A 27,249-nucleotide genomic window follows, 5' to 3' on the forward strand; every position below is an offset into this window, starting at 1 on the left:
GGAACGCCCCGGGGAGAGCGCGAGCAAGACGGGCAGCGCGAGAAAGGGGAGGGCAGTGCACGTTAAAGCAGCACCACACAAGGAGGAAACATTGCAGACACACGCCTGCGTTTATGCGCTAAATAACAGCCCGCTGGTTCAGCCCAGGCTTCTCACCAAAGACAAACATCCAAGCAAACTGCTGCTAAGCTGCGGTGCCGCGGGCCACAGTGGTCGGGAAGAGCAGCCCAGTCCCGGAGCGCTGGAGCCAAACCGCCGTCCGGCGACTGGCGAAATGGGTGAGAATAAAGGGAAGCGCGATTAATAACCGGGGGGATTAATCATTACTAGGCCGCGCGACCAGCGGCGGCCAGAACAAAGATCAACGCTGTAGCATCCTTCATCTCACACAAACCCTCCACCGGGGTTGAGAGATCCTCTCCGAAGAGCCCGGCAGGTCCGGTACAGAGATGAATTATTTTACACGTGATAAAAGTTAGCCGTTCAAAACATAGACGGTTTTAGACGATCGTGATCATCGCAGCCAAGTGTCTCGGTAAGAGAGACCAATAAGATGACACATATTTGGGAACAAATGTCCTTTGCATCCACGCAGTCTGCTCGCTTTTTAAAAAACATGACAGTTGCATAACCTACACAGCTGCTTCTGGGATGGCACCCATTGACAATTCGCATATTCACATTTGTGAGTTTTTCCTGTTCAGTCAGTCGTAATACTCGGGCGGTTTTAAACAACAGTTTATAGCACGATGACTCTTCCTCACTTTATCTCAAAGACTTAATGTAATGTACTCCATTCATCCTAGTTAAGGATTGAGGACTATATAGTGTGTGTGTGTGTGTGCGTATTCCCTCAGGTTCAGAGCCACCGTTGTCCCCTCAGGTCGTGGAGGAGGGGGGTGAGGAGGAAGAGGAGGAATTGAGCGGGGCCGAGGAAGGCGAGCTGAGGGTGTCGGCGGGGAGGGGCTCCGTCCTCACACGCAGGGGCATCACACTCAGGGTTCTGCTAAAAGACGGCCTCGTGGAGTCTGGGGACGGAGTGCTGTCCATACACTACCTGGTACTGTGCCTTCACAACCACCACACTGGATGTTCCTCTGAGACGCCTAGCTGTGTCAACACCTCATGATGTTGAACGGGGACACTTGGGGCTGCTCTTTGGGTTGGGGGCAGGTTGGGCTTTGTTTTGGCGTCATTAGGGGACACTGCTTGTCTCTTGTTGGATTCAGTACAGGGTTTTAGGTTGTTTACATTTTCAGCATTTAGTACACACACACACACACACATACATTTGTCACTGTGACAGCATCTGGTGTTGGTAGTACCTTGTTCTACCTGCTCGACCAGTTGAGCTACATGACCTGTTTGGGCCTGGGGCTATTTAGAGATATAAATAATGAAAGATGAATGTAAGAATATTTTGTCTGTTTGTCTGCCCTGGATGAGACGTGTTAAGAGGGTGTGTACAGCAGTCTGGAGGGGGAGGCTGGTAAGGTAGTGTAGGCTGAGCCCTGATGGAGGTGGGCGGGGGGTCCAGTTACTCCAGCCTCTTTGTAAATGCTGCTGTTCAGGTTTTAAGTGTCTCCTTCTAAATTTTGTGAAATGAGTCTGATTCCCTGCCATGCTGTCACACTGTCGGTCCTCATCTCTCTCTCTCTCTCTCTCTCTCTCTCTCTCTCTCTCTCTCTCTCTCTCTCTCTCTCTCTCTCTCTCTCTCTCTCTCTCTCTCTCTCTCTCTCTCTCTCTCTCTCTCTCTCTCTCCCTCCCTCCCTCCCTCCAGGGGAAGAATTTTGTGGGCGACCTGCTGACAGACGGGAAGATCCGCTGGGTGGAGACGGGTCAGATCTTCAACTCTCCGAGCGCCTGGGCCACACACTGCAAGCGTCTGGTCAACCCGGCCAAGAAGTCCGGCTGTGGCTGGGCGTCGGTACGCTACCGTGGACAGAAGCTGGCCCAGTACAAAACCAGCTGGCTACGCAAGTACCAGCCCAGCGCTGATGTGGTGAGAGCAGCAAAACCAGTACAAGAACATTGGTACCGATACCAAACCAGTGGAAGAATAGAACACACATCATCAGTACTAAAAGATTAAAAGATAACATCACTACTGCCACTACTAAATCAGTAAGAAAATGTATCAGTACTAAACCAGTAAAATTATAAATGCATCAGCAGATAAACACAAACATCAGTTACTGACATTGTCCCAGAACTTTCCCTCTGAGCTCATTCTTAATTTTGAGGTTCATAACATATTATAAGGGGTTATAACATATTAAAATAATATTACCAGGAATCATCAGAGCTATAGTGAACTGATAATAACGAACTGATATGAATCCTTCAGCAAAAAATGTCTGAAATAACATCCCACCTCTGCCTCTCTGCTGTACCATTTCATAAAAACTCTGTGAAACGGAAGCAAACACACACAGCCAGAGGACGACCGTAATAACACACACTGATACCCTCGCCCACACCACTGTGGAATAATGCTGTGTTCAAGCTAATGACCATTCCTGAAAACATTTAAAAGTGTTCAGTCATGGCTGATCACTTCTTTCAGAGCCTGGCCAGTGAGGGAGAGGATGATGAAATGGCAGAAGACGAAGAGGAGGATGCGAAGGCTGCCTTCCCAGCCGAGGAAAAAAACCGGAAGTCCAAACCAGAATCCCATGGTAGGCGACAGTTGACACGTTTTAAATAAAGTACACGCGTGTACTTTACATTTGATACAAGCATGTGATAAAATGCTTCCTAAAGTTATATGTCCATTTTCCCTTGCAGACGCAGTCTAAACCTAAACTCAGATTAAAACGATCTTCCAACTGGAATTTAGTTCAAGACGCGTTCTAATCCAGGTCTGGGAAACCAGCCCATAATATTTCACAATGCTATAAAATACAGCCTGAAATAGCAGTAACTGTTCCCACATGTCCTCATGGCTGGATGTAAATGCCGCTTGCGTTTACAGTCATTCTTTCTACCCATCCATGAAACGGGCTTTCTCTGACGAAAGCCCTCTTCTTCGGGGAGTCCTGGGGTGGCGTTTGTGGGGCTGGTGTCACTGTGCTGGTCACATCTGCCCTGGGAAATTGGGTGTTCATTCACCGGTTTTGCTCTATAAAGCCTAGATGTTTGGGAGATGCTCCAGGAGGCCTGGTTTGTGTGCGCGTGACTCAGGTGTGTGACTGCCAGGAGGAGGCTGAATTCTTCTGTGCGTTGCAGACGTCAGCGTGGTGCAGAGGAGAGGAGACAGAGAGAGGGTCCCTGTCAGATACTGCTCGCTGGGGACCAGAGACGTCGCCAGGTAACGGCCAGAATGAGAAGGTGTCATAGTTCACCAGGGTAATCTATACTGGTAACATATCGCTCTGCAGTGAAGCCTTGCGCTGGAAGACTTTGTTTTCTCAAGCTCGCTGTGAAAAAACTGCCATCATAAGTGTGATTTACAGTTAACAAGCACAGAGAGCTACTTGGAACAGCCAGGCTACTGTACAGTACATCTATAAAAACTACCCCGATATTTACTGCGCACAGCAGTCTCTGGGAAAGTCATGCTTGTTTGGTTGTGTTTAAATCATTGACTGGTTCACATTTCAGTTTTGAGCAAGTTGGGTGGGGGGAGGTTTGAGAAGCTTAATGATAAGTTGGTTAGCTGAAATCTAGTGATGTCTAGCTATTTGGCTGAAGGTTAGCGACGTTTAGCCGGTTGGCTGACTGCCAGTCTCTCTCCTCAGAGACCCCCACACCCTCGTGGAGCTGTCGGCCTTCTCAGCCATCAACCGCTTCCAGCCGTTCAATGTCGCCGTGTCCAGCAACGTCCTGCTGTTAATGGTAAACTCCAACACGCCCTGCTGCTGGTGAAACCACTCACTGTCAGAGAGCGAAGAGTCACTTGTAAATAACATGCAACTAATGTTTACTTTTGATTTATGGTGGCTGTATTTTTTAAGACCTTTTGTTTAGATGGCAGTTTAGCTCATGTTAAACAGGAAGATTATGCTTCATCATTCCTCACATCATGTTTTTTTTTTTTTTTTTTTTTTTTTTTAAACGCCATGAGCCGAAACCTTTTTTTTTTTTTTTGAATGTCAAAAACAGAAAGAACGAGACAAAGAACACAAATCTAAGAGGCACCTTGGTCTTCCTTTCCAGGACTTCCACTGTCACCTGACCACGAGCGAGGTTGTGGGTTATCTCGGAGGCCGATGGGACACCACCACACAACGTAGGTGACGCCTCTCGCTGAAGTTCTCCCACAACCTGTCCAAGCTGTCCATTTTGACTTAACTCCTTGTTGTCTCGTGATGTCATCACCCCCAGTGCTGACAGTTTTGCGGGCCTTCCCCTGCCGCACACGCCTAGGTGACAGGGACGCTGCACCTGCTGTGGAGGAGGAGGTTAGTTACCACGTCACACCTGGTCAGCTGTACCGCGGCTGCACACCAGGGGGTGCTGTCACAGAGGGCCGTTCACCTGCCTGCTCAGTTCCAGGCCAGATACAGCACACCTAGTTAATCTTACTGAGGTTTTTTTTTTTTTTTGTATTACAACCAAGTGTTTTAGATCTGAGTTGGAGGGTTTAAATTATATTTGTATGTGCGCAGTCCACTTAAGGTCGAAACACCACTCAAATAACACAATTTGTGGTAACACACAATATTCACAAAATTCACGATGACTAAAACGACAAACATATGTCTCTGTAGATCTGCCAAAATCTGTTCATGCGAGGGCTGTCATTGGTCGGCTGGTATCACAGTCATCCTCGAGGCCCCGCCCTCCCTTCTCTCCAAGACATCGATTCGCAGATGGACCACCAGCTCCGCCTACAGGGCAGCAGCAACGGCTTTCAGCCGTGTCTGGGGATCATCTGTGGTGAGACTGGCTTGCAGCACAAACACACAAAGGGCAGGCGCGTCTTATGTAAGACGAGTTAAAACAGCTGAACTTCACAGTAGGCGCACAACCCCGAAAAAAAGCTAAACATTTATTTAGCAAATCTGTGTACCCTAACAGGGTTTTTTTAGGCATGTTGTCAGTTACTGTGGATAAAATTTCATTAATTAGTGCATCTAAATTCAGTATAAAGATTTTATAATTTTTTTTAAAAAACAGGACCATATTACCATGGCAACCAGGGTGTGGCATCAACAATCACTCCATTCTGGGTGGTTCCTCCTCCAGAGGTGAGTGTACTCTGTTAGTCTCAGAATTACAGACGACAAACCTCCGTGGGACAAAATTGCTCACGACACGTGGCGTTTCCACTTTGCCTTGCTTGTGTTTGCGATGGCGTGGAGAGTAGCTCAGCGTGGCTTTGTGGAATGATCTCACCCCCCCAGCAAAGGCCTAATGACTACGGTATCCCCGTGGCTGTGGAGGTGACGTACGTGCAGGACAACTTCCTCACCACAGACGTCCTGAACGAGATGGTATGAAAACAAACGACTCATAATACTGCCACTTTAGGACCAGTTTGTGTTTGTTTGTTTTAACAACATATCCAAGGTATTTCTGTGAATGCAGTCACACATGGTGAGCTGAGTGATTTGTTGTGTAAAGGTGCAGGTTGCACAGACACTACGGTCCTTCAACCTTGCTGTTTTTGGTTTTATGATGTACAAGAGTAAATACTGTGAATGCCACAATGTGTGTATGTGTGTTTGCTCGCTCTACAGATGCTGCTGGTGGAGTATTATCGAGCTGCTCCTGACCTGGTGAACTTCAGTCAGATGTGGTGTCCTGATACCTCAATACTGGATAAGATCAAGGTGCACAAACACACCCATCCCTGTGGCAGGGTGTTTAACCCTAAATGACCCCTATCTCGCTAACACTGCACAGACCCATGCTTTAAATCACACTCTTAGCAGTCTGGAATTCCGACAGCCTGCACCTGTAACGTCTGGGTGCCCTGCATATGAGTGCGAAGATCCCATACAGCTGTGCTGTATCGGAATTCTCACTCGCCAAATGTGTTCTCTTTTCCAGGCATCTTTGAGTGGCCACGCCCCCAAAGACCAGGCCTACGCCCAGATCCTAGAGCACGTATACAATCAGCTACGGAACATGCAGTGAGGAAAGTGCTCTCTCCGCACTCATGTGTCTGTGTGGAAGGGGTTCTTTTTCTCGGGGAGGGGGCTGGCGTTTCACAAAGCATGACGGCTGAAGTCTGTAGCTCTTCCTATTGGACAGCCCCGACTTTGGTTCCATCCGAGACCCCCGCCACCCGTGATCTGCTGTGTTTCGAGTCCCTTCCTGTAACACAGCCGCGTGTGCCCTCGTCGAAGGTGGAGACGAGGACCTGGACGTGTGCAAATGCCTGTTGTGTCAACCACGACTGTTCCCTCTAGACATGCATCCTGTGAACCTGTCTTCCCTTTCGTCTAGATGGCTTAGAGTAGGAAAGCGAAGGGGTTAGGAAGAAAAAAAGACTTTTAACATGCACCCCTTTTCCTTGTAGCTGGTATTTATCTGTAGTTGTGGTTTGTGGAGCTCCCAGAAGAGAAAAAAAACAAAATGACTTTAGGCTACCAAAGGCCTGCAAATATACACTGGAATCCATGAAACAATCTGTGTCTGTTTCCTTTTGATACGGGAGGAACTGTCATCTTGTAGCAGCGCTCAAAGGTGGTGCACCAGCTACAACACTGAGATGGAGTAGAATTGCTAATCCAGTTTAGCAGCTGCTAGTCTGTGTCTTCCACTGGATGTGTTATTTAATACAATTTATAGATTAAATGTCGACTAACTGATTAAATGTTTAGCAGGTTTTCCATTAAAGTGCTCGTTCTGTCTTTCATAACTGCCTCCCGGTCTCTCTAGTGATGGACCAGCAGTGGTCTTGTGCAGTTCCAGCTCCTACCTGTAAATATCTTTTGGGCTGAGGCTGGCGGAGTGCTGACATCATGCACTTCTTCTTGGGAGGTGTGAAGGTGTTTGGTCCATTGCTGGGTTTGCCTCAGCACTGCAGTGTTTGTGAAGTGAAAACACACATGTGAGGGTTCAGAGGAGCAGCTGCTTGCATACGTGACAGGATCCACCTTGCTGAGGTCACGGTGATAAGGTCCACCTGCAGCCATTCTTCACTGGCTCACTGGCTTTCTCTCACACACACGGGCTGCTACTGGGCTCATGCTCATGCGCGGTGCTCCCCCACCCAGCCCTTAACGAAGGAACATTGCTTGGTTTGTTGGCCATCGCCTACCGTGGCGTTCAGTCTGGTTCTGTTGCCGAGTCCGCCCGGCTGGTTCCGATGACAGTTCCTGCGCTTTTCCTTCCTCTCTGGTTTGCGCTGTCCTGATCTACAGACAACAGTAACAGATCCCAGATACAGCCCCCACATCTGATCAGCTGGAGGCCTTCCTCTGCTCTCTCGTGTATGAAACAGCAATGCCAGCACCGAAAAAGGCTGATGAGGACTGCAGCTCTACTGCACATATAAACCACAGAGCTGTAACGCCCACCCACTTCTCTCCACCATGGATGGACAGACCTCAAAATGTAGGCAAACAGAAGCTGAGATTCATTGTCAAACCCAAACGGATTTTTCCCCCCCCTCATTTCAAAGCCAAAATGTTGGGAGAACAGAACCAAAACAACAGCAAAGATGACAGTACCAGACTAGATGGATGTACGCCACCACACAATAACACTTTCAGAATTTTATTTTCTTAAAAGACGGGGAGAAAGCAAGTACAAATCTTTAGGAAAACAGGATATTTATGAACAGGATGCTATGGTTAGTTTTTTTTCCTTCAAGACAAACCAGTATTTTTCCAATACATTAACAAGCCATCATATAAAGCTAACATGCAAACAATTAATTAAAAAATATGTATGGTTCTTGTAGACATATAAAAATAGTATAATACTAAAGATCACCAGAATTATTTTTGTCTGTGAAAGGATTCTGGCACTCTAATGGATCGGACAGGAATGACCCTTTTTTAAAATGTAGTGTTACTGCGAAGGCACACGTACATGCACATGCTTGTGCTTCTGCACACAACTTTTGCCGAAGCCGGAAGCCCTTTGTACAACATGGAGAAGAAAAGGAAAATGAAAGAGAATGAAGGGCTCAACTTTGGTATACAGACTTCACTTCCTTACCATCTCCACAGCCCCTTCGAGCAAGTGAAGCAAAGCCCTAACCCGTGGCTAACGCCTGCACACAACCATGCAAGGACAAGGGGACACACACAGAGGCAACGTAAACAGGATGCAGAGGAAAAGGCTGACGAGGGAAAGCCAGTGAACAGACGGAGCAGGGACAGACGTGTGGATTTGTCAGTCCATCACTGCAAAGAAACAGGGCACACAGGAAGAAAGCTGTGTGTGTGTGTGTGTGTGTGTGTAAATATCTTCAGTCCTAAAGGGTTGTAGGTGATGAAAGTGGAAGAGTATCACACAGGAGACGTATCTGGAGAAGAGACTCTCCTTTGCTGTGGGGGCTGGTTGGCTGTGAAGGAACAAAAACACTCAAGTCACATGCCTTACCAGAGGCCATGTCCTCCGGGACACTGGTGGAGAGAGACGGAGCACCAGTCCTCCATGTGTGGAAACGCTTCATCCTTTTAGGATAGCGTGGGTACGGCCCCGGGCCGCAGCAGGGGAGCGGGATCATCTCATAGGTCTGTGTGAGTGCGTGCATGTGTGCCCAAGACAAAGAACAGGAAACAACAGGACACTGCCAGCAGTATCGGCTACAAAGACGGGGTTGGGGTAAGAACCGAGAACGGTGAAGGAGACAATATTGTGGCAGGAATTCGTACTGGGCCTCTAGGCTGAGTACGTCCGCTACGGTCAGTAGAGTTTTTGGTTGTTTTCTTGTAAGAGCAGGTGCAAAGACAACTGATAAAAAGGGCTGGGGAGGACACATCCTACCTTCAGTCCAAATCATCATCATCATCATCATGGATATTAATTAATATGTTATCATTAATGACCCACTGGGTTAAACTTACCAACGGAAGAAGGGGCACTAGTGTTTCATTTGAGTCGTAGTGTTCAAACATCGTAAAGACAACAATGTAAGGAAATCAACCAACTATAATCCCTCCTGTCATTTTAAGGCTTGGGGACCAAGATGCAGTAAAACGTTATACATCACTATGTTAAAACAATCAAAAGCAAATACAAATTCATGTTTTAAGGAGGGGGATTAAGGGATTAAGTATAAAGGACTGAAGCTCCTGTACATGTGTGGCTCAGGAACGCTACACACTGAGTGACTGTACACACAGCCCACAGTGCCAAGTTACAACGTCCAAAACAGAAGCTTGTTCAAATGCAGGTTCATATCCCAGCCTGACCAGCAGGGGCAGTCGGGACCAGTTCAGTCAAATTTGTTTATTTATTTATTTAAACTGCCTAGTATCAAGTGTACTGGAGTTTCCCCACACTGGGCCAGGTTTTGATCTTGGAATTGAATCCAGCCCTTAAAGACACACTAAGTAACATCATTGTGTGGCTTCATTCACTCTCTACCTCTGTTTGTGCTGCTATTTGCCCTTCTCTCCATACTTAGTACTGATAATAACTAATATTCATTACATATTCCTGAAATATTCCATGTAGTGCACCTTTAAGAATAAAGAGAAGTAAAACAACTATGACAGTGGAAAATTCTGTTCTTTTAACATCGGAGGTCTGTCTGATTAATGTAATCTGTGGTTTATAAAGGCGTGGCGACTGTAATGTTAGTCTGCGTCCAGGTCTATGAGGTCCAGGGCCGTCCGTCTCAGTCGAGGAGTCCGTCTGTCCATACGTACATCTGTCTTCGTGTGAAATCGCTCATTTCTTTCTTCTTCTGGAATGTAAGAGGTCACCGTCTTGCAAAGTTTCTTTCAGAATGTCTTAGGGTCAAAGTGCCAGAACACAGGTGTATGTGCTACAACTGGACCGTTGCACACAGGTGAGGAGGAAGAGCGAGTCGACTCGCTCTGATTCTTTTGCTCCTCCCCTTCCTGCTCCTCCTCCCACCCCCCCCCACTGGTGATCGGCTTCTAGTGAGGCAGCGGGACGATCACCTCCACATAGTTGAGAGGGAAGAATCCTGATTGGCCGTGCAGCATGCCCTCATACCAGTTCTCATCGATCTGATTGGTCAGGGTGATGACATCACCTTCACGAAAGCCCAGTTCACCATCATTTTCAGGCTCAAAGTCATATAGAGCCTTACAGCAGGGTGGCTCTGAGGGAGCTAGAGAGAGATAGAGAGGGAGGGGAGGAGAGTGTAGAGAGAGATAGAGGGGGAGGGAGGAGAGAGAGAGGGAGGGGAAGGAGGAGAGAGAGACAGAGAGGGGGAGGGGAGGGGTGACAGTAAAAACTTATTGATAAAATAACCGATTAAGATGACAGAGGTTTGCACAGGACACTTGCAGCCATATCGGGTGTGTTAGGAGGCGTGTTATCAAAGGATTAAGACAAAGGCAGCTGCAGTAGTCTGAAATTATGACAGGAATCCACTGATCATGGTTAATCCAGTCTGATTTAAACCCAAAGTGAAACCGTTAACAGCACATTAAGAACCAAAGACATACGTGAGCAGTGTAACTGTTCCTCAAGAACAGACAGCCTTCAACAAGGCCTCGCGTGTGCTGAAGCTGGCATGCGACCAGCGTGCCTCCTGGTGCCCCCTACTGGCAATCCCCTGAACGACACAGCTTAGTTATGTTCATTCTCTAACCAAACACACCAGACAGCTAATTAACAGCTACAGCTAATTAAGCAACAGCTAATTAACAAGTCTTTTATCAGTCCTTTTTCAAATCATGTGTGCCAGCACAGAAAGAGACTATGCTGTCCATCCCTGATTTTAAAATAGTTTTAGTTGTAATTAATACACTTAATCCAATATTCGTATGTTCGATATTCTGATTAGCTGGATTTGTGTTAAAATTTATATCTGAAATGAATACATAAATAATAATTTTGTGACAACAGCTTCAGGGAAAGCAGCTTCCTGCAGAACAGGGAAGGCCTGTAAAGAACCGCCTAGAAATTCAAATGAAAATGTTTCACTAGAACTTCTAATCTAGAATGTTTCATCTCTGCAGGGTCCCACACTCACACTCCAAAGCACATAAACAGTCTTGGTACTAATGAGAAAGCTGTTTGTTAGCACAGTGAGTGATAGCTCTGTGTTGGGTTTTAACACTCCGTGTTAGCGTGCTCAGAGGCGCTGTGGAAGCACAGGCAGACCATTGGCTACTGGGCACACAGAGGACTCCGCCCCAACAGCCAGAGCCCCAGAGGCAGGGGTATACCAGGTTATGGGGTGTCACACGGTGCAACACACACACACACACAGCCTCCCTTCCTGCCTCCTCCTCACATGCCTGTAAGGAACATCAGACTGATCTTACTGTACCAGGCTTTGTTCCAGTGCCTACTTACACCCACAAAGAGCAGGCCGCTCACAAACCCTCTGGATTAACCCAACCCACACCCACAGCCCCCCTACACCAACCCCGACCGACAGCTCCACCTCCTGCCCTGCAGGCAGCGCTGGAGACTGTCAAGGCTCAGATCAAAACCTGAACCTTGGAGGCAGTTCATACTTGGAGCCGTGCGACCTTACCCAGTGCGCAGGGACTCCAGGAAAATAGACTCAATATGATATGAAACCCAGGCCTCTTATGCACTCGTGCGACCCACATAAATGAAAGCTCTGATTTTAACTGTAGAAAACCATACAGGGGATGTGAGGACACTAACTCCAGCACATCTGTGCACATGTACGTTACTGGATCTCAATTAGCAACCCCCTTGATTAGATCTGATCCTTCCAAAACAGTCCCATTAATCCACTGGAATTTTTTTCTCCAACCCACACACACGCACACATGCATGCACGCCTGCCCTCGGACTCACTCAGTCTGGGTTTCCGGGTTGACTTGCCAAGCCTGTGGTACGGTTCTGATGATGTCATAGGAGGAAAACACAGAACAGGGTCATCGAATGAAGGCAGCTGACAGCTGACTATTGGACCTGCTGTTATCCACCCCCTCCGACTGACACCCACACACACACACACACACACACACACGGGTGGCCAGGCGGTGTTATCACACCCTGTCACCAGCCCAGAGTGGCAAACACAAAGGACAATGTCTATCTTGCTCGCTCTGTCTATGGGGCGAGGGAGTAAGACTGAATGAAGACGAGGGCTTTCCTCTGTGGACAGCCAAACAAACCCAACACTACTGGGGCTTCCTCATCTACAGTGATACGATACGCTCATAATGAACCTGATATGATACGGCATTCAGTGATATGATATGCTCATACTGAACCCGATACGATACGGCATTCAGTGACACGATACGCTTGTGCTGAACACGATACGATACACTCCTACTGAACCCGATACGATATGGTAGTGACACAATACGCTCGTACTGATCCTAGTACGATATGGTATGCAGTTAAACGATACAATTGTACTGATCCTGGTAGGACACAGTATGCAGTGATATGATACAATAGTCACTGATTCATTAGGCTCATACTGATCCTGGTACAGTACAGTATGCAGTGATACGATATGATATGCAGTGATTCAGTGTGCTTGTACTGACCCTGGTATGATAAAGCATGCAGTGCTTATCATACCAGGCCATCTATTGTATTAAAATAGCCATCTACTGTATTAAACACCAACACAGTGCACTTATCAAAGGAGCGCTCTAAAAACCAGTATTAACTTCTGACCACTCGTAGGCAATAAGGCAATATAATAAGAGTTTGTATGAATGTTCCTCTTATTTTTGATTCTACTACGTACTTCCATATGCAGCTGAAGGGGTCAGAGCTACACAATCCTCATCAAACCCTGTGGGCGGAGCCGCGTGCAGCCAAGCAACTCAACTTACCTGAGGTACGAGTTGACGGGGGAGCTGGCGTGAAGCCGCCGTTTGATTGGTCGTTGGGCTCCCCGAAATCAAAGACAGGTTTGGGTTTAGGGACATACTCTCTGCGAGGACGAGACTTTGACTCGTTGATCCTTGCGGAAAAAGAATATAGAACATTTAATCGAGGTTCTTACGCAATCCTCTATGCACAAATCAACCATGGGCATAAAGCTAATAAACTGATCTCCACATGATACATTTCCCCCATGTGGTCTAATACCACCACCGCAGACTGGCACACACTCACCTGTCTTTGAGTTTGTCTGCGAGCTCCTCGAGGATCTGCACAGCCTGCCTGTGATAATGCAGCTGAGACTCCACCAGAGAGGAGAGCTGAGTCACCTGCTCGATCTACACGGAGAGAGAGAGGAGGAAGATGTGGGGAACAACACACGCACACGCACACACACACACACACACACACACACACACACACACACACACACACACACACACACACACACACACACACACACACACACACACACACACACACACACACACTACCCTTCAGATAATAATGAGCAGTCACAAAAACAAGCAGCTTCATTTAATGACTAACTTCCCGTATGAGCCCAGAACCCCGTGGAGCTTCTAGAGACTCCATCTCACTGCCGCCTGCTTCTATTCATCACCCCACCAGCATCAACAAAAAATCACAACAGTAGAAACGAAAACTTAAAGAACTTTGCTTCATTTTTAAAAGATCCGAAACATACTCTAGATTTACGTTTGTGCCAAACAACCCCAAAAACCCCCCAATCAATCAAACAGCAAAGTATACTGTGATCCACTAGGTGGCGTTGTAAGCTCTCCAGGGACCAGACATGAGCAGCCATAACACCACTGCTGCACATGACAAACACACACCTACACACACACATTTATACAGTACAACATACACACACACCTATAAACACACATTTACAGAGTACAACATACAAACTGTACAGGCACAAAGAAACAAAAACACACCTATAAGCACATTTACACAGTACAACATACACACCTATAAACACAAGTTTACACAGTACAACATACACACTAAACAGAACCAAAGAAACACACACACACGCACACACACACACACACACCTATAAACACATGTTTATACAGTACAACACACACATTTACATTTATGGCATATAGCTGACACTTTTATCCAAAGCAACTTACAAGTACAACTTGAGTAACTGAGGGTTAAGCGTCTTGCTCAGGGGCCCGGCAGTGGTGGGACTTGAACCAGCAACATTCCAATTACAAGTCAAGTACCTTAACCACTAAGCTACCAAAAATCAAGTACCACACCACTGTACATATTGTACAGACACAAAGAAACACACACACACCTATACACGTTTACACAGTACAACAAACACACTGTACAGACACAAAGAAACACACACACGCCTTTAAACACACGTTTACACAGTACAACACACTATACAGACACAAACACACACCTATAAACACACGTTTACACAGTACAACATACACAAAGAAACACACACACACACACACCTATAAACACACGTTTACACAGTACAACATACACTGTACAGACACAAAGAAACAGACACGCACACCTATAAACATGTTTACACAGTACAACATACACACTGTACAGACACAAAGAAAGACATACGCACACCTATACACATGTTTACACAGTACAACATACACACTGTACAAAGAAACACACACACACACACACCTATAAACACACGTTTACACAGTACAGCATACACACTCACTGTACAGACACAAAGAAACAGACACACACCTATAAACACACGTTTACACAGTACAACATACACACTGTACAGACACAAAGAAACACACACCTATAAACACAAGTTTACACAGTAAAACACACACACTTCTTGTACATCTCGCCCCTATTTCATACATATGTGTTGCTCTCGTGCTGATTCTGAGATGTGCGATGTGCGCACACACAGGCACGCATGCACGCACGCACACACACACACACACACGTGCACACACACACACGTGCACACACACACGGCTCTTACATCTGTCTCTAGCAGGTTGTACATGCTGATCTCAGCTACTTCTTTGGACTCGTGGAATTTCTCCAGGGCCTGCTTCAGCTCCTCATCCGGAATCTTCCCCTGCCGCTTCTTCTTGTAGTCGTAATCCAGCCGCCGGCCTTCCAGCTTCTTTAGGTGGTGCTGCGCATCAGAGAGAGAGACAGTCATGCCGCAAGAATACTGATGGCAGACAGACAGATGCCACAGGAACGCAAACAGACAATCATGCCACAAGAGTGCTCACGGCAGACAGACAGTCACGCCGCAGGAACGCTCACAGCAGACAGACAGTCATGCTGCAGGAACACTCACGGCAACTGACAGTCATGCCGCAGGAAAGCTCACAGCAGACAGACAGTCATGCTGCAGGAACACTCACGGCAACTGACAGTCATGCCGCAGGAAAGCTCACAGCAGACAGACAGTCATGCTGCAGGAACACTCACGGCAACTGACAGTCATGCCGCAGGAAAGCTCATGGCACACAGACAGTGACGCCGAAGGAACGCTCACAACAGACAGTCAATCACGCCACAGGAATGCAGACAGACAGTCACGCCGCAGGAACGCTCATGACAGACAGACAGTCACGCCGCAGGAACGCTCATGACAGACAGACAGTCACGCCGCAGGGATGCTCAGATAGGTATCCAATAGGAACATTAAAGACAAACTCTGCCTCACAACTAGGTACATATCTAGTAAGTTGCTTTGGGACATGGCTGTACAGGCTGTAACTGGTTGGCTGTCCCCCATGGACTGGGTTTGGCAGTGCAGGGAACCCCCCGCCCCCGCCTCACCCCTCACCTGTATCTCCCTCAGGTCCTTGTCACACAAGCCTTGGAGCGGGTCAATGAAGTTCTGCTTGACGTCGATGTCCAGAGAGTCCTTCACCTCGGCCAGCCTCTTCATGCTGTCCCCTGCGTCCACCAGGGCGGCGCCTGTTTCCAGCAAGCAAACATGTCATCGCTTACACACACACCTCCTGCAGAGAAGCCTGTTACAACAGTTCATCGAGCCGAGCTCGAGACCAAACACAGGACCACACAATCCTCTCTCACCGATCTGAGATGTAGAGAGAAACACATTTGTCATATACGGTTATGATACCTTTTAAACATGGGAGTACTTAAACCAATATTTTATTTATAATGAATAATAATACTGTTTGTTTCAGTATTTGCTGTAAAATCCTAGTTTTGAGCAGTACTCAAGCTGTCTGTAAATATAAACCAATACACCTCAACAAATCACATTCAAACCTATTTAAAAGCAGTGGTTACATGCAAGGAGAGAGAGAGAGAGAGAGAGAGAGAGAGAGAGAGAGAAATGGATAGAGAAGGAGAAAGCACGAGATATCCCATGATGCTAAGCTTCCATCTGTAGGTCATTACTGCATTTTATGTGTTTTAAAACATTTGTGCTTTTAACCTCAAAAACACATTTTGTAAAACACACATTTGTTGCATAAATTATTTGCATTTTGGTTTTATTGTATTCATGTCCGTGTATATGTTATATATGCAAATCAAAACAGACAAAGGTTTAAAGTTGTTGGAAAACCTCAGAGTTCAACAGCACTGCACATTATAAAGTCTTTTATTTAACTGTCCCTCAAGACGGGTCCCTAAAAGACAACCCTGCTCCAACACACGAGCTAATGGAAAGAGACATTCTGGAAAACTCAGAGAAGATGGCTGGAAACGAGGACATTCTACGCTGATGAGCCCAGTGAAATCCCAGCCCGGAAATCTGCCATGATCTGTCCGATTATTCTAAACCACGGACACACTAATGAGAATTAATGCAGAAAAACACGGACACTGATTAATAACCAACACGCTCGTTAAAGGTCCATGAAAATAGATCCGTATTAGGGAAATTTTAATCAGTGCACTCGCTAGAAACTTGAATTGGTTCACATGTATAGAATGAGCATCTACAACAGCAAGCCATGAATTCTGTCAGAGACACACACACGCACACACGCACACACACACACAAACACACACACACAATGGCATGTTGCAGTAGTGTGTGTGTGTGTGTGTAAACCCACCGAAGTTGGTGTCTTCCCCCAGCTCTCGACCGTATTTGGCCATGCACTCCCCCAGAAGCCCCTCGACCTGGGGGTATCCGGGGCTCTTCACCTGCCCACGGATCTTAGACATGGTGTTCAGCATGGACAGCTTGGCACGTGACGCTGACACACACACACGCGCACACACACGCGCACACACACGCACACGCGCACGCACGCACGTACACACGTACACGCACGCACACGCACGCACGCGCACGCACGCACACGCACGCACGCACACGCACGCACGCACACGCACGCACACACACGCACGCACACACACGCGCACACACACACGCACACACACACACGCACACACACACGCACACACACACAATCAGGTTGCAACACAGTTCTTTTCTGCCCACTGCATGAACCAGGACAAAGGTCAAGTAAATCACAACTAGATTATTTTAACAACTAGAATCTCTGGAATATTTTACAGTTTCAGATTGAGTGAAAATACAAAATAAATGAAAGAACACATGACCAGTCATGAACCCTGAACAGACCTACAGACACCAAACGGCATTAGCTTTAAAAACGTTCAGGACAGAATGACCAACGTGAATAAAGATGAAACCCTAGAAACCCCCCCACCCGTAAAGGATACACCTATGTGCTCTAGGCCATAAAAGTGCTAACCACCCAGAAGGCGTGTTGTTTCCGAACTCTGGCTGTGACCTAAATCAATACGGCTGGACTGAGCTAAATTTAAAGTGTCAAAGAGTTTCCAGTAAACAGGAGATGGGAGCAGCTTTCCGTGCGCCCGCCCAGCCCTTCCCCCTTACCAGGGTTGGGCTGCAGGTACTCCGAGGTTTTGGAGATCACCTCTACCACCGCCTTACTCGTCACATCCACCTTCTGCAAAAACAGAGAGGAGGGTCAGCGCTTATGTGCACGCACACGTACGCTCGCACACACACACACACACACACACACACACACACACACACACACACACACACACTGTAGCGCTCTTATTTGAAACACGGCTTTGTTGTAGGTGTAGCTGAACTAAAGGGTTCATCATCATTACTGAGACAGAGAGGTGCAAGGACAGCTGAGGCTGCGAGACAAGCAGCCCGTCCACAGTTCCAGAGTCCAGTTTTCCCAGCTCACTTCCCGCTCACTTCCCATCTCTAGGAGCAGAGCACGCATCCGCACACATTAAACATTTCTGATCACCGCCTTAAGGTTCCTCACCAAGCAGCAGGAATATTTTCAGCTCCTGCGGAGAGGCAAGCCCTTCATCCTGGGCCTCAATGGTGCATGCATGCGTCTGTGTGTGTGTGTGTCAAGCACATCAGCTGTTCTGAGCTGCTGTGACAGGTGTACCACCCGGCGGCTGTGCCATCATTGGTGGGCACTCCAGACGCACCAGGACCATTTTTTAGCTAGATTTGAAATTTTACATTTCTAAAGTAATGCGTTTATGTCTGATCCAAGTCTGAAGAGTTTAATTTGAAGTTTCCGTTCCCCACTGAGGGACTACAGGGACTGAGTGGTGTCACGTGGATGCAGGACTCATCTCTGTTCAGGGACGGGCTCTCTGTCCTCCTCCTGCTGTCCCCCTCCGTGTGGCGTGCAGGTGATGCAGAATGCTGAAAGACCTCATTCACAAACTCTCGACCAATTCTACAGCTCGTGACCGATAAGCAGAACTCTCAGTTCATCGTCTGTTCCTGTAGCTAGCTTTCAGATTACTGATTACAGCAGCCATGCAAACCATAGTCGTGCTCATAATGAAGATCACTGCCTAGTCAGTACGGGTGGAGCAGAGAACACTAGCCACAGGACACAGGATGGAGGGATACGGTTGGCTTATTACTGTGTACTGAATATTAGTTACCACGGCGACACAGTTTGATTAGCTGACAGGGTCAGGGATGAGGTGATTGGTCTGGGCAGTGGGCTTTGCTCCTATGACAGAGTCTTATGAGACTACAGATCTGAGATCTGCTTTAGTGTCAAACACCCTACCAGACAGCAGAGCACGCTGATCCGGGATCAGCTCTCGGTCATATGCACTACCAACAGCAACACAGTGGTGTGTTCAGTAACGTGTGTTTTCAGTGAGGCAATGGTGTCAGAGCCCCTGATCCATCCGGGGTCGGGTACTGGACTGCACAGTTCCAGCTGTCCAAAGTTCCACGATTAACAGCTGCACCTGCTGGAATTTACGTCCTGGACTCCGAACATCACTGTTGTGCTAACAATATGTGCAAAGGCAGCGCTGGGCAGACAAGTAGTCACCTCAGTGACCAATAAAACATCCCGTCACCTAACAGGATAATCAAGGACCTTTTGCCAGTATACTGGCTGCTGGATTTATCCATTTTTATACGTTAAACAGGAAACCCGCGATGACTCCGTCCTCTTACCCGCTCCAGGTCCCGGAATTCTTCGTCAAGTTTGGTTCCCTCTGCTCCTCCGACCTTCTCGCTCACCATCTGGAAACAGGAGTCACAGAGCACTGAGTGATCCAGACCGAAACCCACGTCTGACAAAACATCGTTACCACCATGACAGAATGCAACATGTCAGCTATTTGTTTAGCTGCAAAATGAATTGTTAGCCTTAATTTAATATAAGATTTAACTAAATAACTAACTAATTAAATAAATAAACTTGCATATGTCTCATTTTTTAAAAAGAAAGCTAAATTATGAACCACAGGCTGAGTTTAACAAAAATGTGTGACATCTTCTGTATGAACTCCATATTGCGGTAAAGCTTATATATTGATAATGCCACGGAGGGACAACCGTGACTTAATGTTATCAGTTCACACTGAAAATAACCTGCTCACAACAACCCAGGTTTCCTACATTTAGCCTACATGTACTTCACACCCCCAAAATTAATAAACCAGGATCCACACAGTGTGATTCTCTGTGGTCCCACGAAAAGAGGAAAGACAGTTCGTGTCATAAATTACTTAGGAAAATGGCTTCTCAATTCTCTCTCTCCCTCCCTCCTTTCCTCTCATTTCTTAATGATTGCAGAACAGGGTCTATGTTTCTCTACAGAGTCAGCACACAGCAACAGAGGGAACCCAAGGTCCGAGAGTTTGGACAGGGGCCAGGATTCTGTCTCACTCATCACAATGGTGGGTTAGGACAGAATTGCAGTGGCTACTCAGGTTACACACACACTCACTCTAAAAGATTACTCTAATACTTTTAGTGTACTGAGACTCCACAGCCTCAGACACAAAGTCTCAGAGTGAATTCAGTTCATACTCCTCTCTCTCTCTCTCTCACGGGGTCCTACCCACTGCGATCGAGGAATTCAGCAATTCTGAAGCTCCACCCCCTGAGGAAGACCACAGGAGTGTTTGAAGAACACTTCGCTCTGTAGTCCCGCCCCCCTACAGGCCCAGCTCCGTTAAGACGAGGTTCACTTAACGACCACAGCACTTGATATTTCTGAGACTACATCAGCTGAGCGCTAATCTCAAACATATTCCATTTAACCAGGAAGATATTAGAATGCATATTATACAACGGCTCCATTTCCTGTTCTGGTTGTTTCTGAGCATGTGTTAACGGAGACACCATTTCCCCCCGTTGCTCTGGACGCTACACTGACATCTCATCTGAAGCGCAGGATTCTGAGCCCAACAACCTTAACTGTAGGACACACAGTTCCAGGAACATTCTTCATTCACCCTCCTGAGTCATACATGACAATCCTGAGAAACTGGCAAATCTTCCCCAGACAACAACAACAACAACAACAACAACAACAACAACAACAACACTAGTAAGAGCCAGGACTTGACTCTGTCTTTGTGGCATTGCATATCTGTTTCAGCTGTCTTGGACCATGACTGCAGACTGCCAACATATGAAGGAACATTATAAACTTGGTTTAAATAAGCAGGCTGATTAATTCTGGAGCATGGCCAGGTTGGGCTGGCTGGCAGCAGATCTCGATGAAGAGGAAGATGTTTGTCTTCCTCTCCAAGCCCACACCCCTCATAAAGCCTGCATTTCACCAGCAGAGAGGTCAAAGGTCTGAGTGTGTGACGGTGTATTCAACCTGCTCACGCTTGCAACACACACACACAAACCTTCTTCCCCACAGGCAGCACAGATGTCCCCCCCTCCATGGCAAGCAGTGCAGGGAGGAGTGGGATTAATAATTAAAAGGCAGTTTCAAGCTGAGGAGCAAACACACACGCACACGCATGCACGCCCCTACTGATCTGAGTGACATCACCACAAAAAGACAAACACTGCTAGATATGCACTCAGGATTTCAGCCAACACACACAAATACAAACACACACTCTCATATTCACGTCTGCTTAAGATGAAAGACGGTTTGTTGGCCAAGGCCGTAAACCCAAACGGTTTCACATCTTCCTTTATGGCCATGTGGAAACTGTCCACTCAGATACAGAATTCTTATTGATAATGATGAACTTATAAGACACGACATGGCCATAAATACCACACTGCTATCATCTTACCATTCATTATGACACTGGTGAACCGTTTCAAGGTTGGCCTACGTTATCTTCGTTAAAAAAAAGATTTAGTTATGTTTGTTGAATCTTGTGAATGCCGTAACATGTCAAGACATTCATTTGAAACATCTGAACAGAATCTGACAGCTTTGAGCACTTGATAAAGAACTGTGTGCTTTGAATATGTGAATACTGATATCAGATTTGAAATGGCCAGTATTCCGATAATGATTAACAAGAGATATATCGTGCAACAAGAGTACAAGAGTACTCTTGAGTACAATAAATTACAAGAGTACAATAAAGTACAAGAAATAATGGATATTCCCAAACTACCCCATCTTATTACCCAGCCTAGGCTTTTAACTACATTCTAAATGTGCATCTGGCCCGTAACCCGTAGAACCCAATGTCCACCAGTTCCAGAGAAATCCAGGGGAAGTGTTTTCTGTCTGGGGGACATGGGAGAAAAGGCTTCAGATTGACCAGGAATTAAACTGTGGCCTGTTATTGCAAACCAACTGATAATCTTATGATAAACTGATAATCTGACAGTGCAGAATATGCTGATTTGCAGTAAACAGCTCTGAGCAACAGGGAGAGACACTCGTGCTGTACTGGAACTCTCACTGCAGACCTGCACAGACAGCAGGATGGAAAATCTGTTATAGTGAGAGTGTATCTGACACACACACAGACTGGAATAAGTCTGTTATAGTGAGAGTGTATCTGACACGCACACACAGACTGGAATAAGTCTGTTATAGTGAGAGTGTATCTGACACGCACACACAGACTGGAATAAGTCTGTTATAGTGAGAGTGTATCTGACACGCACACACAGACTGGAATAAGTCTGTTATAGTGAGAGTGTATCTGACACGCACACACAGACTGGAATAAGTCTGTTATAGTGAGAGTGTATCTGACACGCACACACAGACTGGAATAAGTCTGTTATAGTGAAAGTGTATCTGACACGCACACAGACTGGAATAAGCCTGTTATAGTGAGAGTGTATTTGACACGCACAGACTGGAATAAGCCTATTATAGTGAGAGTGTATTTGACACGCACAGACTGGAATAAGCCTGTTATAGTGAGAGTGTATCTGACACGCACACAGACTGGAATAAGCCTGTTATAGTGAGAGTGTATCTGACACGCACACAGACTGGAATAAGCCTGTTATAGTGAGAGTGTATCTGACACACACACAGACTGGAATAAGTCTGTTATAGTGAAAGTGTATCTGACACACACACAGACTGGAATAAGTCTGTTATAGTGAGAGTGTATCTGACACGCACACACAGACTGGAATAAGCCTATTATAGTGAGAGTGTATCTGACACGCACAGACCGGAATAAGCCTATTATAGTGAGAGTGTATCTGACACGCACAGACTGGAATAAGCCTGTTATAGTGAGAGTGTATCTGACACGCACACACAGACTGGAATAAGTATGTTATAGTGAGAGTGTATGTGATATGCACACACACACACACACACACACACACTGGAATAAGTCTGTTATAGTGAGAGTGTATCTGACACGCACAGACTGGAATAAGCCTGTTATAGTGAGAGTGTATCTGACACACACAGACTGGAATAAGCCTGTTATAGTGAGAGTGTATCTGACACGCACACACAGACTGGAATAAGTCTGTTATAGTGAGAGTGTATCTGATATGCACACACACACACACACACACACACACACTGGAATAAGCCTGTTATAGTGAGAGTGTATCTGACACGCACAGACTGGAATAAGTCTGTTATAGTGAGAGTGTATCTGACACACACACAGACTGGAATAAGTCTGTTATAGTCAGAGTGTATCTGACACACACAGACTGGAATAAGTCTGTTATAGTGAGAGTGTATCTGACACACACACAGACTGGAATAAGTCTGTTATAGTGAGAGTGTATCTGACACACACACAGACTGGAATAAGTCTGTTATAGTGAGAGTGTATCTGACACACACACAGACTGGAATAAGTCTGTTATAGTGAGAGTGTATCTGACACACACACAGACTGGAATAAGTCTGTTATAGTGAGAGTGTATCTGACACACACACAGACTGGAATAAGTCTGTTATAGTGAGAGTGTATCTGACACACACACAGACTGGAATAAGTCTGTTATAGTGAGAGTGTATCTGACACACACACAGACTGGAATAAGTCTGTTATAGTGAGAGTGTATCTGACACACACACAGACTGGAATAAGTCTGTTATAGTGAGAGTGTATCTGACACACACACAGACTGGAATAAGTCTGTTATAGTGAGAGTGTATCTGACACGCACACAGACTGGAATAAGTCTGTTATAGTGAGAGTGTATCTGACACGCACAGAGACTGGAATAAGTCTGTTATAGTGAGAGTGTATCTGACACGCACAGAGACTGGAATAAGTCTGTTATAGTGAGAGTGCATCTGACACACACAGACTGGAATAAGCCTGTTATAGTGAGAGTGCATCTGACACACACAGACTGGAATAAGCCTGTTATAGTGAGAGTGCATCTGACACACACAGACTGGAATAAGCCTGTTATAGTGAGAGTGCATCTGACACACACAGACTGGAATAAGCCTGTTATAATGAGAGTGTATCTGACACTTTCCTCTGTCCATTATTTTAATGGACCACTGGCAGGAACTGGCTGCAAGATCGCTGCAGTGCAATCACTCAGACAGCCAATATGATCCAACACACACACACACGCACTTCGCTGTTGTTGGCTAAAGCACAGCCCTCACTAACACAAAGTGATTCCCAGTGTGAGGAATCCATTTTGTTCTGGTGTTCTCTGCACTCCTCTCGTCCTCTCCATGGCTAACACTCTCTCTCTCTCTCTCTCTCTGCCTCTCACTTTCTTCCCTAGTATGTCCTGACAGGAAGCTGGGAAATGGATAGATTTGATTCCTGCAAATATCAGCAAACTGGAAACAAATGGTTTCTCTCTTTCCCAATCAACACCCCCCCCCCCACCCGGCCTTAATGGAATCATCCAATTTCTACTCCTGCTGGGAAATACATATAGGATTACTACCATCAGGGGGAATGTGAGGGGTGTGCAGCCCTTAGAGCAGAGTTCGGGACTTCTGCAGGGTTTCCTTTCTAATCCTAATCTGACGCACCTGGGGCTGATATGTGACTACAATGACACTGAGGCTAGGCAGGTGAGAAGCTGCTCTGTTCTGTCCTGTTTCAGCTAACCCTTACAGTTAGGGCTGGACTAGGAAATGATATTCTATACTGTAATTGTAACAACAACATAAAAAGTAGCTATTGTGCAGAACGGTGTCAGTTCCACATTGCGTGGACACGGCACCATCAGCCTGATGAAGCCCCCCCCTTCCACTGTACAGTGGCAGTCATTTTAACGGAGAGGCACAAATATCACATCAAAAGCTTTATGAAATGACCACACCACACTCACCGACAATGAAGCAAAACGACTGTCACAGCATGTGAGTCATAGCTAACAATTAGAAGCATCCAAACTGGAATCCAGCATATGTAAAGTCTGGCTGCTTCCAAGGAACCCTCTAGAGGAGAAGGCAGCAATATATGGAAGTCACCTGGGATGGAGCTGCATGGTTCACTGGAATAAATTACATTTGGCCTCTGCCAAGAAGGAGACCTTTGCCAGCCGTTCACCACTGACACGTACTGTGCTGAGGTTCAGAAGATTTAATGGTTATTATCTGCAAGTATGCAGAGCTTATGTGCAGACCTCAGAAAGCAAAAATATCTGCAGAAAAGAAAACAAGGATGTGTTGATGGAGTGCGTCAGTCTGAAGTGCTTCCAGCAGGGTCGCACTGAACATAACAGCAGGAACTAAAAGGTCAACATTTACATATCAGCATTTTCTCTGTAATCTATAATGGGTAACATCAAACCATTGCTCATTATGAGTCAATAAGTCATGAGCAAGCAACCTCATTCTGTAGGTCATAGCAAACCTACAGAAAACTAGCGGTTAACCCACTGCTTTTCTCAGAACTCAACCAGTTGGTGGCTTGTCCAGGAATTCAAAATAAACTTCACACGGTCAGCACATTCTCCCCAAAAAACTGAGGCGTACACAAACAGAAAATTAAAAAAACAAAGCAAAACTACAAATGCGCAGCGCCAGGTGCGAGACATTAAAGGAGGAAACGTAACTGTGGTTAAACGTTTCAGCATAATCTTCAGAAATGTGGTCGACGCTTTCATTCTCAGCGTGAAAACACTAACCAGCCGGTTTGTTGTTTTCAGTACTTTCGTTGCACACAGCCAGCTAACGATTAAAAGACCGCACCTAACCCACTTAGTTGGTTAAACTGGGCAGTGGTGCGCATACGAAGAGCTCTGCAGGGAAAACGTGGCAAAGATGTTCGCCAATGATGCGCGTTCAGAACAAACGTTATAACGCTGCTAGAACGCCAGCTAGCTAGTTAATAACCTTGCTAGTCAACATCGACTAGATTTTCTAATGATCCACATCCGTTAATAAAAACAAAACTAACATTACATTTGACAATCTGCAAAAAAAATACTCGACTGCATTAGCTTACAACCCAGCGCATAAAAATAAGAACAACCCAGCGCATAAAAATAAGCTACTAAAGTTAGAAGGAACAAATGACCATTGACACTCGTGGCTTACTAACATCTATAACCTACATAAATTGATACCCCCACTAGAGGTGAAAAACCACGTCAACTCTGGGCTAGATAACGAGAAAAAGACGGTTAGAACTGCAACTAATCCAACACTATAGAAAAGTGAAATACACAATTAGAAGTGAATTTTAACATACAAGTAGCCAATACGAACTCACTTTTGCCGACAGTGTAACTAACGTTAGACCCCGCTGGGTTAGCTGGGCTAGCGAGGTTAGCGAGGTTAGCGGGGCTAGCGGGGTTAGCGGGGCTAGCGGGGCTAGCTGGGTTAGTTTAGCTGCCTGACTAATGCCGCCGCTCTTCATTGAGGAGAAAGTTGAAGGCAAACCTGACTGGCTTTGTAAAACTGCTTCTTCAAGCCCGCAACAGACATCTTCAGGCTGGATCCCCCTTTCGCAGCAAAGAAACTATAAAAGTTGTTTTTTTTTTTTTAAATAAATAAATAAAACGATAATATTACCAAACCTACTTCACTGAACCGAGCCAGTTAGCTTAATTCTGTCTAACGTCAACTGTAGCTCGAGACAAACAGCTCTAACGGTTAAGCACATCCACGACGGTGTCCAAGGCTCCGAGGAACGTTAACCGGATCCACACGTTTTAAACAGTAAAACTTGGCCACGAAGGTCCGTTAACGAGGCTCAACGTGATCCACCTCACACACAAGGCGGAGAAGTGGGGCTCGAAAATAGCGGTCCCACTCGCGAGACCCCGTTTCCTGCGCAACGCAGGCACATTCCATTCCACACCCATCCACGAGGACATGGCGCCCCCTAGCGGCCAGAGACGGGCCGGCCCAACACACCGCCACGCCTGTTCAGCTCGCCTGTAGTCCCGCTGAGGCAGTGGGAGTGCCCTGTGATAACAGGACATCCCACAACCCTCGACTTGTGAAACATCAGGGCTGGATCATTGTGCACCGAACCGTGTTAAGATGCAAATAGATGGGATCACGTTCAACTCGCGGTTGAAATGATTTATATGCATAAATTTAACCTAACCCAGCATCTTGG

At 46.3% G+C, this 27,249-nt stretch overlaps 2 protein-coding genes across 5 annotated transcripts; one reads left to right on the forward strand and one right to left on the reverse strand.

Moving 5' to 3' along the window:
- The first annotated feature begins 44 nt into the window (after positions 1–44).
- On the forward strand, positions 45–6,802 carry mpnd (MPN domain containing). Of its 3 annotated transcripts, none has more exons than XM_027026258.2 (13): positions 45–278; positions 858–1,060; positions 1,781–2,002; positions 2,567–2,678; positions 3,229–3,310; positions 3,741–3,837; positions 4,159–4,231; positions 4,327–4,403; positions 4,713–4,881; positions 5,122–5,192; positions 5,349–5,438; positions 5,685–5,777; positions 5,998–6,802. In XM_027026258.2, exons 1-13 carry the CDS (start codon positions 275–277, stop codon positions 6,082–6,084), a joined length of 1,380 nt encoding a protein of 459 aa, XP_026882059.1. In that variant the 5' UTR covers positions 45–274; the 3' UTR covers positions 6,085–6,802. The 3 variants fall into 3 exon arrangements, 2 of the variants coding, with proteins under 2 accessions (XP_026882059.1, XP_035377957.1); XM_035522064.1 differs by lacking the exon at positions 45–278 and adding an exon at positions 604–685; XR_004775556.1 differs by lacking the exons at positions 45–278; positions 5,998–6,802 and adding an exon at positions 604–685 and having other exon boundaries at positions 5,312–5,438; positions 5,685–5,694.
- Positions 6,803–7,655: 853 nt separating this feature from the next.
- sh3gl1b (SH3-domain GRB2-like 1b) lies at positions 7,656–26,975 on the reverse strand. Of its 2 annotated transcripts, XM_035522003.1 has the most exons (10): positions 26,565–26,975; positions 19,445–19,513; positions 17,852–17,924; positions 17,037–17,180; positions 15,785–15,918; positions 14,960–15,118; positions 13,171–13,274; positions 12,885–13,015; positions 11,884–11,928; positions 7,656–10,210 (listed from the first exon to the last, which is right to left on the reverse strand). In XM_035522003.1, exons 1-10 carry the CDS (start codon positions 26,607–26,609, stop codon positions 10,014–10,016), a joined length of 1,101 nt encoding a protein of 366 aa, XP_035377896.1. In that variant the 5' UTR covers positions 26,610–26,975; the 3' UTR covers positions 7,656–10,013. The 2 variants fall into 2 exon arrangements, with proteins under 2 accessions (XP_035377896.1, XP_026882055.1); XM_027026254.2 differs by lacking the exon at positions 11,884–11,928.
- Positions 26,976–27,249: the final 274 nt, after the last annotated feature.

The sequence above is a fragment of the Electrophorus electricus genome, chromosome 23, assembly GCF_013358815.1.
Source record: "Electrophorus electricus isolate fEleEle1 chromosome 23, fEleEle1.pri, whole genome shotgun sequence".
In the NCBI taxonomy this organism is placed as follows: Eukaryota; Metazoa; Chordata; class Actinopteri; order Gymnotiformes; family Gymnotidae; genus Electrophorus; species Electrophorus electricus.